Genomic DNA, 918 nt, shown 5'->3' with positions numbered 1-918 from the left:
CAATGCCTCACCGGCAACCCCATCGACGACTGCTGGCTCTGCTCCCCCCTCGATTCCCCCTCCCAACGCTTCCTCCTCGCCGATTGCTCCATCGGCTTCGGCCGCTCCGCTCTCGGCGGCAAAAACGGCCTCATCTACACCGTCACCGATTCCTCCGACTCCGATCCCGCCAACCCCCTCCCCGGCACTCTCCGCCACGCCGCCATGCAAACCTCACCCCTCTGGATCATCTTCGCCTTCGACATGTACATTCGCCTCAACCAAGAACTCCTCGTCAACAGCTTCAAAACCTTAGACGGACGCGGCGCAAACATCCACATCGCGGGCGGAGCCTGCATCACCCTCCAATTCGTCTCCAATGTCATCATCCACAACCTTCACATCCACGATTGCGTCCCCTCCGGAAACGCCATCGTCCGATCCTCTCCAACCCACGCCGGATTCCGCGGCAGATCGGATGGCGATGGAATCTCCATCTACGCCGGACGCGACATATGGATCGATCATTGCGATCTCTCCAACTGCGCCGACGGGCTTATTGATGCAATAATGGGATCGACGGCGATCACGATTTCCAATTGCTACTTCTCGAGGCACAATGAGGTCATGCTTATGGGTCACAGAGACGATTACCTGCCGGATTCGGGGATGCAGATCACCATCGCCTTCAATCGATTTGGGGAGAAACTGGTTCAGAGGATGCCGAGGTGCAGGCGTGGGTATTTTCATATTGTGAACAATGATTACACGGAATGGGAGATGTACGCCATTGGTGGCAGCGCCAATCCCACCATTAATAGCCAGGGGAATCGATACAGAGCTCCCCCTGATCCAAATGCCAAGGAGGTAACCTGAATTTGAAACTTGTTTCGTCATTTTCACTGAACTCAAATCAGCTTCAGGCTCTTTTTGGGGCAG

At 55.6% G+C, this 918-nt stretch overlaps 1 protein-coding gene across 1 annotated transcript; it reads left to right on the top strand.

Moving 5' to 3' along the window:
• Positions 1-3: 3 nt before the first annotated feature.
• On the top strand, positions 4-855 carry LOC110034645 (probable pectate lyase 12; the record flags this gene model as incomplete). Its single annotated transcript, XM_020738895.1, has 1 exon — positions 4-855. A coding segment is annotated over one exon (852 nt), but the record flags the coding sequence as incomplete, so codon positions are not given.
• Positions 856-918: the final 63 nt, after the last annotated feature.

This window comes from Phalaenopsis equestris, unplaced genomic scaffold, assembly GCF_001263595.1.
Source record: "Phalaenopsis equestris unplaced genomic scaffold, ASM126359v1 Scaffold191840, whole genome shotgun sequence".
Classification (NCBI taxonomy): Eukaryota; Viridiplantae; Streptophyta; class Magnoliopsida; order Asparagales; family Orchidaceae; genus Phalaenopsis; species Phalaenopsis equestris.
Note: the sequence above shows the minus strand (reverse complement) of the source record. Positions and strands in the feature narration are given on the sequence as shown.